This window comes from Neolamprologus brichardi, chromosome 4 (assembly GCF_056152115.1).
Source record: "Neolamprologus brichardi isolate AB-2024 chromosome 4, ASM5615211v1, whole genome shotgun sequence".
Taxonomy (NCBI): domain Eukaryota; kingdom Metazoa; phylum Chordata; class Actinopteri; order Cichliformes; family Cichlidae; genus Neolamprologus; species Neolamprologus brichardi.
This window is the reverse complement of record NC_142107.1, coordinates 22,398,743-22,413,606: the sequence shown is the minus strand read 5'-3', so window position 1 is coordinate 22,413,606 and position 14,864 is coordinate 22,398,743. Positions and strand designations below refer to the sequence as shown.

At 40.5% G+C, this 14,864-nt stretch overlaps 1 protein-coding gene across 1 annotated transcript in view; it reads left to right on the top strand.

Annotated features, from left to right (window-relative positions):
- gas7a (growth arrest-specific 7a) overlaps window positions 1-8,655 on the top strand; it is a 34,838-nt gene extending 26,183 nt beyond the window's left edge. The window contains exons 8-10 of the mRNA XM_087840087.1: window positions 1,008-1,087; window positions 1,797-1,895; window positions 6,926-8,655. Coding sequence (XP_087696213.1) covers window positions 1,008-1,087; window positions 1,797-1,895; window positions 6,926-7,039 — 293 coding nt within the window. The 3' untranslated portion in view covers window positions 7,040-8,655. The remainder of the gene's footprint in view (window positions 1-1,007; window positions 1,088-1,796; window positions 1,896-6,925) is intronic.
- Window positions 8,656-14,864: the final 6,209 nt, after the last annotated feature.

Below are 14,864 nucleotides of genomic sequence, written 5' to 3'. Positions count from 1 at the left end.
TTTAAATCAGCGGTGTTGGATCAAGGACACATCTAAAACCTGCAGGACACCGGCCCTCGAGGCCTGGAGTTCGACACATGTGGCGTAGAGGAACAGAAACAGCCATGAATATCTGAATATCTGTTCCTGATACGTCACAGCAGAAAACTACATTTTGGTTAAACTGTAAAGGGATCGTATCACATGATGCAGAGGTGGCTGCTCGAATTATATCATATAAAATGAGTTGCTTTTACCTACAGTTTGACATCCAGGCTCATCATTTAGCCGTGATTCCTTCTGGGTCAATTCATCTTTTATTAGATTATGTTGAATGTCCATATAATTATAATTTAATACTATACTGTTATTTACAGTTTGTTTATTTATTAAACACAAATTTAAAAGGGAAAAAATATATCTTACTTTGGTCATTCAGTATCCTTGGGTCATGATTTGTAAGAAGATTTTTATTATTAAAGTAACTGTTTATATAACGCATCACTGCAGGGATGAACATGCTGATTAATACTGTTGTATGCCCCATAAAACTTAGTCACAGTTATTGTGGTTTACATAAATGAGACAGCAAATAAACAAAAATCTGAACAAGTTGCTCAAGGAAAAAACTTTAACAAGTACCATAAAGGCAAAATGCTGTCCACAGCCTGAATATACAGATACAGCAACAAAATATCTCCTGAAATTTAGGATTTCTTCTGTGGACACCCACAATTAGACGTTCCACTCACAGTAAAACAAAGCTGCCTCTCGACACGTGAAATGTCCTTACATCTGCTTATAGCTGAAGTGCAGTGTGCTGTAAACTGTTCATTAAACGCGTCTATCATCTTGAAAGGTGATAAACATTTATAGTACAGGTCAACGAGAAGCTGGGATTCATCTGTGATGCCGCTGCGCTCGCTAAATGCTGATTGCTGAGCGCCCTCTGCTGGTCGTTACAGGCCTTGCAGCACGATCTTGCACTCAGAGCTGAAACAATCTTGCTCTCTGTGTTTTTTTTCCAGGAGATGACCTGATGCGCTGTGTGGACCTCTACAACCAAACCCAGTCCAAGTGGTTTGAAGAAATGGTGACAACCAGCATGGTAAACAGCTGTGTGTGATTCATGAGGCAAAATGACCGAAACAAAATATGATGCATGTCTTCTCTTCTAGGTCTGAGCTGTGACACTTTATACTGTGTAATGTATACTGTACAGGAAAATCACAAATAAGTACAATTAGGTTCTGTAATTAGACTTTAATTAAACAACAACAACACTATCCTGTAAGTTCATCGAGGTTTTATCGCTTCAGGGATGTTTTTATTATCTTGTTATTGATTACAGCAAAACGAAATAAACTAAAGACTCCAGCCCAGTGAGAAATATTATAAACATCAGTTTCACCTTTATAACCACACATTACTGAGTATTTACACTAATGAACTAAAGGTGTTATGGTTTTTAATAAACAAAGTTTCCTCTATAGGATAGCATAGTGTGCAGGTATTTGTCTAAAAAATATTATTTATCTGGTTTTAAATCATATTTATAACCTCTGAAAGATATATTTCCTAAATACTGTTAATATTATATTCAAATGTAAAAGTTAAGCTTGTGTTGAAAGAACCTCGACAGTTTTATATATGAGGTCAGAGAAAAGAGCAAAAGGTGGATTTTTATTTCAACATATTCAGTGGTGAGATCTCTGCTCTTTAATGAAGGACTGATAATCTGCGTGATGTCAGTAGTACAGCGGTTATCGGCTGTCTGTCGTACTAAGTAGGACATTTGTCTTCCCTTTTCCCTGTAGGAGCTGGAGAAACTGGAGGTGGAGCGGATCGAGTGGATTCAGCAGCATTTACGACAGTATACGACCCTACGGCACGAAACAGACATGTTCAACCAGAGTGTGAGTTTGTGGCCGTTTTAGCACTTTTTTGTGGTATTATTTTGGCTTCTGTTGTCATTTTGTGTCCTGTTTTTGTTCTTTTTTTGTAATGGTTTTGTCTTAGTAGTCGTTTCTGCTTCTGTCTTTGCAGGTTTCTAGTCTTTGTGTAATCTGCAGAGCCTTTTTCTCACCTTATTTTTTTACTTAATCACTTCAGTTTCTCGCTCAGTTTTCCTGGTAGCTGTAATTCCGTGTTTCCTGCTGTTTTTTGATCACAAGAACTCTAAATCCGTCTCCAAAGCCACTGATGTTGTGTACTCATTTCATATTCACAGATGAAAACAGAAATCTCACCCTTAAGATTGTAGATGGCTTGTAAATGATGGATGTACCCACACACTTCGGAGCCAGACGCTAGCGTCCCTAATTGATTCCACAGTAACACTGCAGTTCCCTTTTTTCCAGATCCAAGCAGAGACTGTCGGCGAGAGCCTTCAGTGTCAGACTTTGGAAAAACATCTTTTAAATTTCTGCTTTTTAGCTGCATTCTATTAATTTAGTTAATTGATTAGTCTATTAGTTCCGCATTATCCTTAAAACAGTTGGTTTTAATACTGAATGCAGTTGATTTGCCTCTTATAGACTCACATCACTGTATATCATAACTTTTTTTGTATTTAGAGCCAGAGTGAAAATATTGGCTAGTTAATCCACCTAAAACAGGTCACACATTGCAGTTTTCTTTGGGCCACATTTGGTTTAGTCTGATGGAAGTATTTGGGGTAACCCATGCCACACCTCTCGCCTACACCAAGCCAGTGCCTTAACAAGGGTGTAAGTATCAAAAGTAGTACTAATATGATATATAAATAATTTCTGTGGCAAAAGTAGGGGAAAAATCCAAAGTTCAGCATCTCAAAGGGACGTGTTCCTTTTTTTTGTCATGTATGATAAATTATAAAATGTGAAGAGGTCGCCTGGCAACGTACATTTTCTGAACCAAATGATTGAGGTGTGGGAAAAAATCGATACAGCATAGCATCGCGATGTGTGTGGTGATATGGGAACAGTATGAACCAGAGGGCTCATCTCATGCACCGCCGTCCTGGAATAACGTTAGCAGAGCAAACTTAAATCAGCTCAACGAGAAACCAACACTGAGCACCATGACAATGCTACGTCCTAGTTTAATGGTTTCCCGGAGCTTGAGGGTGTTGCACACTCACAACATCTTTAGATCACCAGGCACAGGTCTCCTGATGCAAGGCAACCGTTCTGCAAACAGTCTCAGTCTGACTTGGACTGACTGCAGTCACACTCAGAGATTGTTGTAGCTTTGCAAATAATTGAGTTTAATGTATAAATGCAGACAGATAACCAACATGTTACCATCAGTGAATCAGTCTTTGCCACCAGCTGGTTTTATTCTGGTTACATTCCTTCTCTCACCCCAACCAGTCACAGCAGATGGCCGCCTCTCCCTGAGCCTGGTTCTGTTGGAGGTTTCTTCCTGTTAAAAGGGAGTTTTTCCTTCCCACTGTCGCCAAAGTGCTGCTCATAGGGGGTCATATGATTGTTGGGTTTTTCTCTGTATCTATGAAGCGCCTTGAGGCGACTTTTGTTGTGATTTGGCGCTATATAAATAAAATTGAATTGAATTGAATTGAATTGAATTGAACATTCCTATAGACCAGGAAGTTTGCTGAGCTCACATTTAGTAATTAAATGTGGATTTCTGCCTATGTCAACGTCACAGTTATTTGCTGTGTTATCAGTAACAGATTACATGTAATTGCCGACTTGACCCCATTCAGTAGCAGTCTGATGTCAGTGACAGCTTTGGTATGCTTGACAATTTCATTTTGCAGAAAATAAGTAACTGAAGTGACACCTTTTTATTGGCTAAAACAGATATTAACAAAGTTTAACTTTGAGATTTTTTCATTTAAAAAAGGTTTTAAGTCACGATAAATGTAATTGCAATACTGAGCATAACGCAGAATATTATAAAAATCGCAATAAGAAGTTTTGTGATAACATCATATCGTGGACCGTCTGGTGATTCTCAGCTTTACTGAATAATCAGCTAATCAGTGCATTACGGGTCCGATTAAACCATCAGCAGCGGTTTCACTGCTGTGATGCGACTTCGTGCTTCTTGAGCTGGCGAGCGTAGGGGCTGTGACAGAGCGAGCCCTGGGCGATCCCGCGTCAGCCTTTGATGCAGCGCGCTGGCTGAGCTCTCTCAGATCCTCAGAGAAACCCGCCCAGACGTTCTGCTCATTTAGGGCCAAAGGCCTTTGAATGTGATGAGACGTTTTCTGTCAGCGCTGTAGGAAGCTTCCAGAACGAGGGCGCCTCTCTGCGTGAAAGCTGACAACATGAATACCGCAGAGGTGACAGACGCACCAGAGATGAAACCAATACAATCGTCTGCAAGCAAAATATAGGACAGTTCAAGTCACACAGCTTTTACGTTTGGATTGCTCACGTTTTGTTTTCGTCTGTATAGAAGAAGATTTTAAATGTGCAGCAACACTGAAGCTCAATGAACCCGACTAATGAATACAGATGGGAGTTGCAGCCGTAGACCACAATCTCATGATCTCACGATGATCTCATGATCTGGTTTAGCCTCTGTTAGCACACAGACGTTATGGACGACTCACAGTATTCTGATTTAAAATCTCTGGCTTTTTCTTATCCTCCATATTCATCATCCTTTGTCCTGGTCATCTCTAAACCATACACCATAGCCGTTCCACCTTCACTCTCACTCTTGCTGCTATCCTTCTGTCACAACTCACCCCTAACACTCATCTCCACCTGCTTCACCCTGCCTGCACTCTCCTCTTCACCTCTGTTGCTTTGGATGGTTGATCCAAGTTAGTTAAGGTTGCTTTTACTACCTCTGCTCCTTGGATGTTCACCTTTCCACCTGTCTCCCTCTCATTCAGACATCCTTTAATCACACATATGAACAAAACTCCCGACCATGGTCTCGGCCTCACGTTGCATTTCCGTTGGCTTGATTGAGCGATTACACCTCAGGCTTAGATTCTTTGCTTTGTGCAGCCGAGCGTGAAGTCCGAGGACATGAATCCCATCTGGAAAAAGGTGGATTCCCCTCTTGGACTTGTTCTTGCATTTTTGAGTTGCTCCAAATGTCCACAATCTCATCTATGCACAGCATGATTTGCTTCTAGAATCATTTTTGGGATCACAGTTTGAATAAACTGCACTTTTTCAGTTTCAGTTTTCAGTTTTATTTGTCATATGCAAGTTAGCACAGGGTCAACATTGCAATGAAATGTGTTTGATGAGCAGCAGTCACTCAGCAGCATGATACAGTACAGAAAATATAATAAAATAAAATAATAAAAAAATAGTAAAGAGCAAAATATTAAAGAGACACGGTAAAAGAGAAAAGATGACTAAATATATATGTATCTATAAATATAAATATATGTACACTAGTGATTAAATAAGAAAATCTTGAAAAGAAATATGACGGGAGGGCAGATGGGATATTGCACAGGAATGAGCAGCAGAAAATTACAGTATTGCACTTTTTAAATATAAATATCAATAACAATAAAGTGGAGTGACCAGTGCAGATTAAACAGAGTACTTGTGAAGCTGCAAGGTAGCTTCTGAGTGCGTCCTGTGGACTGTGTTGTGGTTGAGGTGTCGTATGGCTTGGACTGGTTAACGTCTCTGAGAATAAGAGCTCCTTATAAAGAGAATTAGAGAAACAGGAAAAGAAGCGCTGTTCTCCTGAATGTTTAAATTGTTTTCTGATCATTTGCAAGAGAAAACCTAAAAAGGTGCATGTTGGGTAAAGTTAAAAGCCTCATGTCACCAGGTGGGACAGGTAGCTGCTCAAAATAAGGTCTCCTTTTTATCTACATTATGACATCCAGGCCACACAGACTCAAAAATGTGCTAATATTTGTGACACTGGGTGATGAGCTTCCTGATTTTCAGTCCTGAACATTTCATGTGGATATCTCCTGTACTTGTTGAATCAGAATCAGAAACTTTATTGTCATTGTCACAGGTACAACGAAATTAAGAATGTTCCCCGATCATTGCATCATCCCTAGCAATATCAAAATATAAATAAAACAATAAAAGTCAATAAATAAAATAGATAGAATACTAATAAGACGTAACAGTAAAACATTCACATACATTCCCACATACATGCTTCAGACCGTGCATAGATTAACACAAGAGTGGCCAGGATGTGAGGTGTCTTTTATGATGTTTTGGGCCTTTTTAAAACAGTGGATGTTGTGTAGAACTTCCAGTGTGGGGAGAGGGCAGCCAGTGATCTTTTGGGCGGTGTTAATGATCCCTTGGAGTGCTTTCCTCTGAGCCCCTGTGCAGCTAGTGTACCAAATACATACGCAGTAGGTTAGAACACTCTCAATGGTGGCTCTGTAGAAGGACACCAGCAGCCTTTTTCAGCAGCTCGGAGGTGTTCACACACTCCAGGAAAGCTTCTCCTCTATATTGACTCCCAGGAAGCGGAAGCTTGCCACCCTTTCTACACAGTCCCCATTTATGAATAGTGGTTGAATCTCTGCCTTTTTCCTTCTGAAGTCTATTATGAGTTCTTTGGTTTTTGAAGTGTTGAGGTTATTGGCCTTACACCATGACGTCAGCTGCTCCACCTCGTCTCTGTACGTAGACTCTTCTCCCTTGGAAATGAGCCCCACCACTGTGGTGTCGTCTGCAAATTTCACAAAGATGTTGCTTGGGTTATTAAGGCTCAAAAACGCTGCATTTCGACCTCCGGTGCAGTTTGGGGCGCCTGAAAAAAATCAGCTGATTGTGAAGCGGTCATTTGGGTCAAAGTGATTGATTTTGCAAGTAATGAAACATGTTGTTATACAAAAACTGTCACTAAACTCTTTTGGGCTTTTTGGGCAGATTACCCAATCAACTGACCGCTCAGCACCTCCTGTGCACCTGACCTTTAGGTGTTTAACTCTGAATGAAGACTGAAGTTTTAAGGGGTCACATTGCTGTTAATATCTTTTCAGATGGTTGAGCCCGTCGACCAGCTGCTGCAGAATGTGGATCCCGCCAAAGACAGAGAGCTGTGGGTGAAGGAGAACAAAACCGGCGACGTTCGGCCTGTGGATATGGACATATAGCTCGTCCCGGCCCGACCTGGGATCAGCTGTCCTGTCTTCAGTATTAAAACACATCCACAGAATCCAGGAACACTTGACGACACTGATTCGGGGACGGTGCATGTTCAGACCCCTGAGGTCTGCTCATCCTCTCTCTGAGTGGAACAGTGAGGAGGAAAACAGTCCAGCTAACAGTAACGGACCCAAGTACCAGCATGTTCCTTCTAAATTTAAACCCCATCATAATCCACATTAGCTTACTGAATGCCATTTAACATATTCTGCTGTTTACCTGTTGTAAAGTTGAGATTATTAAAAAAATGTACGTATTTTGAATTGTTCAGTTTAGCGTCAGCCAACACTTTTCCAGTCTGAGTAAACCAAACAAAAAAAAAAGGTCTGATTATTGATATTATTTTGGATACTGAAGCATACTGAGATCTTGGAATGATATATTTTCATAATTTGCTGGTCCATTTTGGTGGAAATGCATGTTTTGAATATATTGTTTTCACTGTACGTGGAGAGCTGCACACTCTGTGGAACCATGATGGCTGTTTCGGTGTAGTTTATGGAAGTTAAACAAGGTATTCTCCATCTTGTCCATAATTTTGGAGCTTTCTCCCACTTAAAAAAAGGAAAGTGTACAGCATAAATATCCAGAAACCTCAACTTTTCCAAGCATTTTGCAATCGGGATTTGATTACACTCAGCACAAGTCCCAAGATTTAGGCCAGGGTCTATTTTGAATCAGCGCGAAGGAGGAAAAGGTGGTCCAAATTACACTGAAACACCTTTTAGTGCCTAACGGTTATATACCTGGAATGTCCTTGATTTATTCTTCTCTGCATCGGTGTATATTTGTACATACTGGTTCGATGTTTGCACTGTTCAACGTCGTCTGTTTCACGTTTCGTCGACCCTTAAAGAGAAGATCTTTAAGGGTCGACATGCAGCGGGAAGTGCGAGGTGATAGAGATATCCGAGACTGCATGTAGACTACGTGTCCGTGTTTACATATATGTGTTTGTCTGTCGCTGTCTTTACATTTTGTCGTTTGTTTTGGAATCATTTTTCTTTTCTATGTTCCCAGAAGGACAAAGTTAAATAATAAAGATTTTAATCCAGCTGTCAGGCACTCAAAAAAAGTTGTGAAAAAGTAAAGAAATGCTTAGCTGCCTTATGGAAAACACTTTCAGACTTTGCTTTGCCCCCACCCCCTAAAACGGCTTCATGTGTAGGTTTGAAATAGTGTATTTGTTGTAGAGGTTTTTATCAGTGTGTCTCAATGTTGTGCACTAAGTGTGACGAGTTATTATGTTCCAACTAAATGTTCTTGACCCGAATCCACAATGACATAACGGTTGAGTTAACTGCCCTTCTGTGGTGACTGTTTTCATTAACGTGAGTTTAATCCGATTTTCCCAATGTTTTTAAGAATGTTGGATCACAGGTGACCTCTGTCCCGACGGTGTAGTGAGGAATGCAGTGTCCAAAATAAATCTCCTCTTTGAAAATTAAATGCCACAGCGTGTCGTTATGTAACTCTGCCGGGGGGGGCGGGGGGTTAAGAAATGGGCAGTTACATCTGCAAGATGTTTCATTTAAGATCTGATTGATGTGAATAAAAAAAATTAAACTCATAAACCTGGTGAACATGTTTTATGTTAAACCTGCAGCTCATAACACGGCTCAAGTGTTTCTACAGATTTTCATATAATGAAAATATGATTATTATGAGTTTTTTTACATTTTACACGTGAATTACATTTTTGAACAATGGCACAATCAATATCAGCTTTAATTCACGAGGTTTTCCAGACATCTAGCATGAACTGTTTGGGAATTATAGATGTTTTTTATAAAAAGCAGCAATGTGAAAGTTATATAGCCGTCTGTGGACCGGATCAGGGAAACTCCCCTTTATATCAGTGTAAATATGTAAACTACACTCTTAACCCTGACGTATCTTAGAAAGTGTATTTTATCTCGTTTTTTCTGCATAACAGAGAAATGCTGCCACAAGTCTTTGGTCATAAATTACAACAATTAAATGTGTAAAATTACAGAGAATGTTCTGGTAGCTCATTGCTGAGGCTGTCCTGTAATTACAAAAAATGATTTTTGGCAGCTGGCTGCCGGCGGAGCTCACGGGCACGTCACTGCAACCCCCCCCCCGGCTTCTGCTCCGTGGCTGCTGAGTGACCCCTCATCTGGGACTCTCCTCAGCTCTTTCTGGGACAGTGGCGCGGCTGCCCCTCTGTTGGTCTTCCTTGGTCTCTTGTGTTCTGGGGGCCTCTGGATGTCTGGAGTTTGGATCTCCTCCATACCTGCTTCATGCCCTGGAGGACGGGGCTGTGGCCCCCCCACACCCTCTAGCAGATCATTACATGAAGGAACCTTTTAAAAAACAAGCGCGTCCATGCTCACAGGTGTACACACGGGTGCTCACACACACAAACTACACCCTTTTTGGCTCCTACCTCAAAGCACACTGTGCGCTGTCGATCTTACGTGCTGCACAATAATGTTTAATATTTAGTATTTACTGTCATATTCCCATATATCATCGTGATGTTGTTTATTACTCTCGTTTTCTTCTGCTTGTTTTCTTTTTTCTTTCTCAACAGGTGATCCAGGTGATTGATATATGTATTTTTTTTGTCTGCTTATTCTGTTGGTTTTTGTTTTTTGCCCTTTATCCCCGTCCCTCTTCTCCGCTGTTTTCCCCCCTCTTCCTTTCTCCTTTTTCTTTTCCTCATTCAAGTCTGTCCCGTATCTAGCAAGTGAAAATAAAAAATAAATAAAATAAACAATAAAAGGTGAATCAAATAGACCATTACGGCAAAGCTGGGATGGTCAATTTGGTAAAGTAAATCCGTTGGGCATCTTTCCTCGCCTTTAGACAATAATTCTGATGGCAAAAGAGCCAAACGGGACAGGCAAAAAAAAAAAAAAAGATTTTTCTTTGTTAATTTACAGAAATTGTCATTTTTTAAGTACTGTGGATTGTAAAAAAGAAAAGAAAGAAAATGATAGTAGTGACAAAACAGGAAATTTTCTGTCATTTAATTGCTTATCTGTGTTTTGTAACATGAATGACTATGAAAAATGAAAATGAATGTCTTTATCATTAAGAAAACGCTGGAATACTTATTAAAAATACTTTATAAGCCCCAAAAGTTTCCAAACTGGAGGCCCTCCAACCTTATGTTTCACACCGCTGCTCTAACTAAACTGAACAGCTGAAGTTTGACGAGCATATGAGATCTGGTCCCTTATTATTCTGAATTAAACTGACACAACATTCAGTACTTGTTCACTGGAAGAATGAATATAAGGCCCAGATGGTCACACAAGTGAAGGAAGCCGCTGTTAGGCTGAAGTACCAACGTCTAGAACCCATGGACACACGAACCAGTGATTTTATTCGACTTAGCCCCCAGATACTCGCATTTTGCAAGTTTCAAAAACAGCTTTAAACCTCAAATAATGCCAATAATTTCCAAATGATGGCAAATATGAGACCTGATCAGACTGGTACAACATACAGATTGGATTTAACCATTAAATAGTTAAGTTAAACAAGCTTACAGGTGAGTACTCAGCTATTCCACTGACACTGTGAAGAGAAAGAGAAAAAGCGGCAAAAACTGGTTTGACACTATAAATCAAGCCAAATAATCAGGGATGACATTTTTTATTGGCTGAATCAAGCAGCGGCTACACTATTAGCTTCAAGATAAACACTAGCAAGATTAAAACTGCAAGTGAGGCCACCAATCGCGGCCTACAACAAAGATATGGGTGGAGCTGACCTGTCAGATCAGCCCATTCTGCACTACTCCACCCACAGAAACACTGCTCCCTGGTAGAGGATCAACTTGCTGCACTTCCTGGACACTGCAACAACAAATGCCTTCATTTTGCGCCGTGAGATGAGCAGTGCCAAGCAGGTGCACCCCATGACACACAAAGACTTGGTGTGTCAGCTTTGTGGCATGGACAAGACCAGCCAGTGTTCCTCAGAGCAGGAGAGCTGATCACATTCCTGTGCCCGCTGTCCCAACCTTAGATCCTGGCCCCAAAGCTACCAAAGGCAGACTGAAAGGTAAACGCTGTCTATATAGTCATAGCTCATCCCACTTTAGGAAGTAACAGCTAGATTCTATATTATTATACAATAATACAGAGAAAACAGGGAGAACTAACTACACTTTCCCTTAAATTTAGTTTGGGAGTTTCAGAGCTCTGTGTGTTGTGTTTAGAGATCACTGGGTGTCTTTGTAACAGAGTACTATAAAAGATAGATGGCAGTCGACAACAAGGGAGGTTTAAGCATTAATCACAAATTGAAATATATGCCTAAAAGGTACCTGAATCTTTCTTAATGAGCATAAAAAAGGGATTGTGTGTCACTTTAAACACAAACTGCTTTCTCGTCTTCTTTCACTAAGGCTACGTCCACACTAAAGCGTTTTCGTTTTTAAACGCATCATTTTCTCTCCGTTTTGGCCTCCCGTCCACACTGAGCCTACGTCCACACGTATCCGGGTATTTTTGAAAACGGAGATTTTTAAAAACGCCTGCCAGAGTGGATATTTTTGAAGACTCCGTTTTTGCATTTAGGTGTGGACGAGAAGAACGGAGAAAACGGAAAAAACGGAGAAAACGGAGAAAACGCAGCATCAAAGGTGTGCGCCTTTTTTGACGTCACACTGTGCGCCACGTTATTGTTTCGGTTAAATGAATTTCTACAATACTGTTACTGTTAATTGTACTCTCTGCAGTGTTTAAATGCTTACATATACACACACAGTTACTGTCCCTCCACACATACGACTTGGTTCTGCTTCTATGCCCCAGCTTTGTTTACTTTTTCCCACCGAGGTTTCTAGACTTCTGATTGGCCAACATTTCTACACGGTTAGGAATATAGCGCCACCTGCTGTTTTGGCATGTTCCTAGCAGCGTTTTCCTTCATTTCTGCCTTTACATGTGGACGGGATTATATTTTAAAACGAAAACGGAAAATCTCCTTTTTCAAAAATACCCGTGTACGTGTATTTTTTGTAACATTTTGTTTTTTGTATTTTTTGGCCTCCCGTCCACACTGAGACAGCGTCTTGAAAACGCTCTCAAAAACGCATTTTAAAACGGAGCTATCCCGTCGCAGTGTGGACACTCAAAAACGCAGACTTTCTAAAATGATGACGCATGTTGGTCATATTATGCAGTCATGTGACCACTTAGTCATGTGATACTGTTCTTTGAGGCGGTCCAATATTTTGCGTATTTGTTCTGGTCCGTCTCCCAGTCGATGTTCTCGCTTGCTTTGGAAACCTTGTACTCGTTGGTGACTCGGAGCAACAACTCCACCTCATTATCAGTCCACTTGTTGCTTTGTCTTGCCATTTCGCCGCCACGTTTCAAAGAGCCGGAATGTAAATAAACGGCAGAGGGAAACGATGCAGGTCGAGTCGTCTTGCGTTTCACGCATGCGCGGAACTGCAACGTCAGCGTTTTCGGTCGTTTTAGTGCGGATGCGCAACTCTTTGAAAACGACTAAAAACGCTAGTGTGGACGCGGAGCGTTTACAGTCTAAAACGCTGTTTTCAAATCTATCCGGGCTAATGTGGACGTGGCCTAAGCTTAACAAAGAAAAGTTAAACTAAAAGTAAAATATACTAATGGGTTCAAGTTGGACCGCGAGAAGCAAATGATCTATGCGGAGGAGCATGTTGGAGCAGTGTATCGTTCTCTGTGCCGAGCCCACATTATCCTAACTGTGAGGAGGCTGTGTGTCTCAACTGACCTTCAGCTCCTAATAGGATTGGCTGATACAGAAGGATTGTTAACCTGAGCCTAATTCCCTTCATAAGGAGCTCTCATCCCGATTTTCTTGCTTTCAATCTAATGAATGAATCCAAGTGTGAAAAAGGAGAGCTGCCAGATGTATTAGAGAGTAAATTGGCTGTCAATAAAAGGCTGGCGTGCAACCACTGAGTGTCAGGGCGGCTCATAACACTGCAGAGTCAGGAAACTGAGTCTTTAGGTACACATGTTAGAGGAGGTGACAATCACCAGGCTGGATATTCCTGTCATCAAAAGTGATCTCTTTTCCCCAAGTGTTTGTTAACAGAGCGAGGGATTTCTCCATTTTTAATCATACTTGTTTTCCTTAGAACTAATAAATGATTTCTATTTGGAAACAACAATCAAATTATTCCAGAAAAAATAAAAAATCTTAAAGGTCAATAATATTAGCGCCCAGACAAACTGACCTTTTTATTGCTGTGCTTGTAAAACAAGCTAAAACTAGGTGTTATCTTCCAATTTACACAGTATAAAAACTTCAGCAAGGATTTGAGCTGTCACTTGAAAAAGTATCATTCTAAAAACAAAAGAAGTCAGTTTAGACGAAGCAGGAGATCTAAAGTTATCACAGCATTTCAAGAAGTATTAAGATAGTCAAAGGAGCTTGCAAAGAAAAGCGCCTGGAGCGTCAGTTCTGAACTGAAGAAGCCTCTCGGATGAGAGGTGAAACGTCTTCAAGCAACTTAAAGAAGTCCAGACGCTTTTCTTTGCAAGCTCCTTTGACTACGATGACCTGGATGACTGAGAACCTTCACAGAAGTATTAAGATATTTAAAGAGAGCCATACAGTACAGAACAAGCCAGGCGGAGGTAGGAAGTGAACAAAACTAGTGAGAGATGTGTCTACTGACCCCAGGACAACTGCCAAGACGATAGTGACGGAGTTAGCCAAGTAGGGACGTGTATTCACAGGACAATCACTAGAAGCCTGCACAGAAATGCACTCCAAGAAAAACTGGCACATTCAAGCCAGACTGAGGCATGCCGAGGACAACCTGAGGAAAGATTGAATGAAACTATTCCCCGTTCTCAGAGTGACGCTGATTACGTCACAAAGCCCTGACTTGAATCCCGCTGAAAATCTGTGGGGTGAACTGAAGTCCAAAGTTCATGACAGAAGACCATCAGATCAACCGACTAAAACAACAGACTGCAGAAAAGGAAAAACGACACACAGTGGCTGTTATCATCGGGGGTAGTTAATGTGAAATAATATTGTTTCTGTATACAAAGTAAAGAAAATAACAGTAGGATGTTTGGGAAAGCTTTTGCAAATTCCTTGCCTCTCCAAATTACCCTTAAAAATAGGAATTTTCATAAGGGGGCAAATAATTCTGTCCTCATTTGTATTTTCCACCTGTTTAATATAAAAATCTGTGGTGGGTCTAGTGGCTGGGGGCAAAGGGTGGAAGAGACCCCTATTAAAATATGATTCTATTTTATGCCAGTGTTATAATCTGGATTTATTTTTGATCAAATAGTCGACTTTCGTATTGTTCTCATGGTCTCCTGTTTAATAAATAGTCCAGATAATATAAATGTAATTAAAATATAAACGTTTAAGGATTAAAATACAGAAACCAAACTAAGTTTCATTGGAAACCAAACCAGAGCAAATATATGTGTAAAGATAATCCAAAATAAAGTTGTATACAAACTACAGTTAGTTAGGATTAGTCTGTGAAACAGTGCAAACGCTACAAATATATCAGTTAAAACAAATTCCAAGTGGAAAGGAAGTGTGTTCAAAATGCATGTTTGCATGCACACTGCTTTTTAAAAGGTTAGAGTCGATGGCTGAAGTGTCCTTGGTGGATGTTACCATGTTATACACTTAAAAAGCACAACACATACAGTGGGGCAAAAAAGTATTTAGTCAGCCACCGATTGTGCAAGTTCCCCCACTTAAAATGATGACAGAGGTCAGTAATTTGCACCAGAGGTACACTTCAACTGTGAGAGACAGAAT